The sequence below is a fragment of the Propithecus coquereli genome, unplaced genomic scaffold, assembly GCF_000956105.1.
Source record: "Propithecus coquereli isolate 6110/MARCELLA unplaced genomic scaffold, Pcoq_1.0 Scaffold288, whole genome shotgun sequence".
In the NCBI taxonomy this organism is placed as follows: domain Eukaryota; kingdom Metazoa; phylum Chordata; class Mammalia; order Primates; family Indriidae; genus Propithecus; species Propithecus coquereli.
Window position 1 is genome coordinate 1,041,432 of NW_012148485.1, and position 1,252 is coordinate 1,042,683.

Below are 1,252 nucleotides of genomic sequence, written 5' to 3' on the forward strand. Positions count from 1 at the left end.
ATGCTGTTGCTGTATTAATTTCATTGGGTTTTTACTCTGTTCAACCAAAGGGTACAACATTTTCTTATTATAATAAAACACACACTCCATTACCAGTAAACAGTAGAACTCAGACATTTAGAACCATGATCAGAGTTTATAGCTTACAAATCTAAGTACAAGTTGAAGCCATATGGACGAGGCTTGCTCCTGCATAGTTGCATCTCCTAACCCGGAAGGCAGGTCAATACAGAATTTGGGGCATTTGGTTTCACTGTATTTCAAGGTCTGGCCCAACAACACTTTACAGTTGGAAGCTCACCCCTTTGCTCTGTTGTCCATGTGGAACTTAAGAAGGGCTCTTTAAGATCCTGTCCCGTAGAGTTGGCCGAAAAACACAGTAAAAGTGCAAAAAAAGCATTTTGATTCCCTAATGCCTGAAATGGAACCTCACTTCACCTGTCTTTGTAGCATCAGGCCAATTCGCCTCCATAGAATTCAAGTTTATGTTGTGGTAGCCCCGCTCGCAGGACCTGCACCTTCCTGAGGTCCGTTCCTGCTCATTCAAGACCACTGTGTCCTGCCTACCAGGGGACAGAATTGCTGTGAGCCGTGTTACAGAAAGATCTATTAATTCAGCTACCACATTAATTTATTCATTCAGCAGGGATTTATCAAACACCTATTATGAACAAGAAGCTGTGCTTGGTGCTTGAGATTTAGATGCAAATAATACTCTTAGGGAACTTAACAGTCTAGTGGATTAGTGACAAAGCCACCTTTATAGAATTTAGATTTAGGATAATATAAAATATGTTTTAGGTAAGTTTTTAAATTATGTATGCACATTTATTAGTGACAAAAATCATGCATACTTCTGATTTTAAAAAGAACATAAAAATACAAAGAATAAAAAGTCTTCTTTCATTTTCCCTCCTGGAGAGAACCATTGTTGACAGTTTTGTGTATATCCTTCCAGAATATTTCCAATGCGTTTTCAAATTTTTATGCACATATTTTTTTCACTTAAACGTAAATGGGATGGATGGGATGATACTCTACATATTGTTGTACATCTTACAGTGAATAATTCTGTTAATTTAAACTGGTAAGAATATGTATGACCTAAATTTATTTTATATTTCTTACAGGGCTGTTTAGAAACCAAAAAATATTAAGAGAATATAGAGATTTTTTGGGAAACACCAAGGTAAGGATATATTTCTAATAATGTGTGTGTATGCATTGCACAGCAAAATCCTAATAGAAGTCT

The 1,252-nt window shown here is 36.2% G+C and overlaps 1 protein-coding gene across 1 annotated transcript in view; it reads left to right on the plus strand.

Moving 5' to 3' along the window:
* SLC30A9 (solute carrier family 30 (zinc transporter), member 9) overlaps window positions 1–1,252 on the plus strand; it is a 39,838-nt gene that overhangs the window by 6,690 nt on the left and 31,896 nt on the right. The window contains 1 exon segment of the mRNA XM_012648488.1: window positions 1,131–1,189. Within this exon segment, the coding sequence (XP_012503942.1) occupies window positions 1,131–1,189 (59 nt within the window).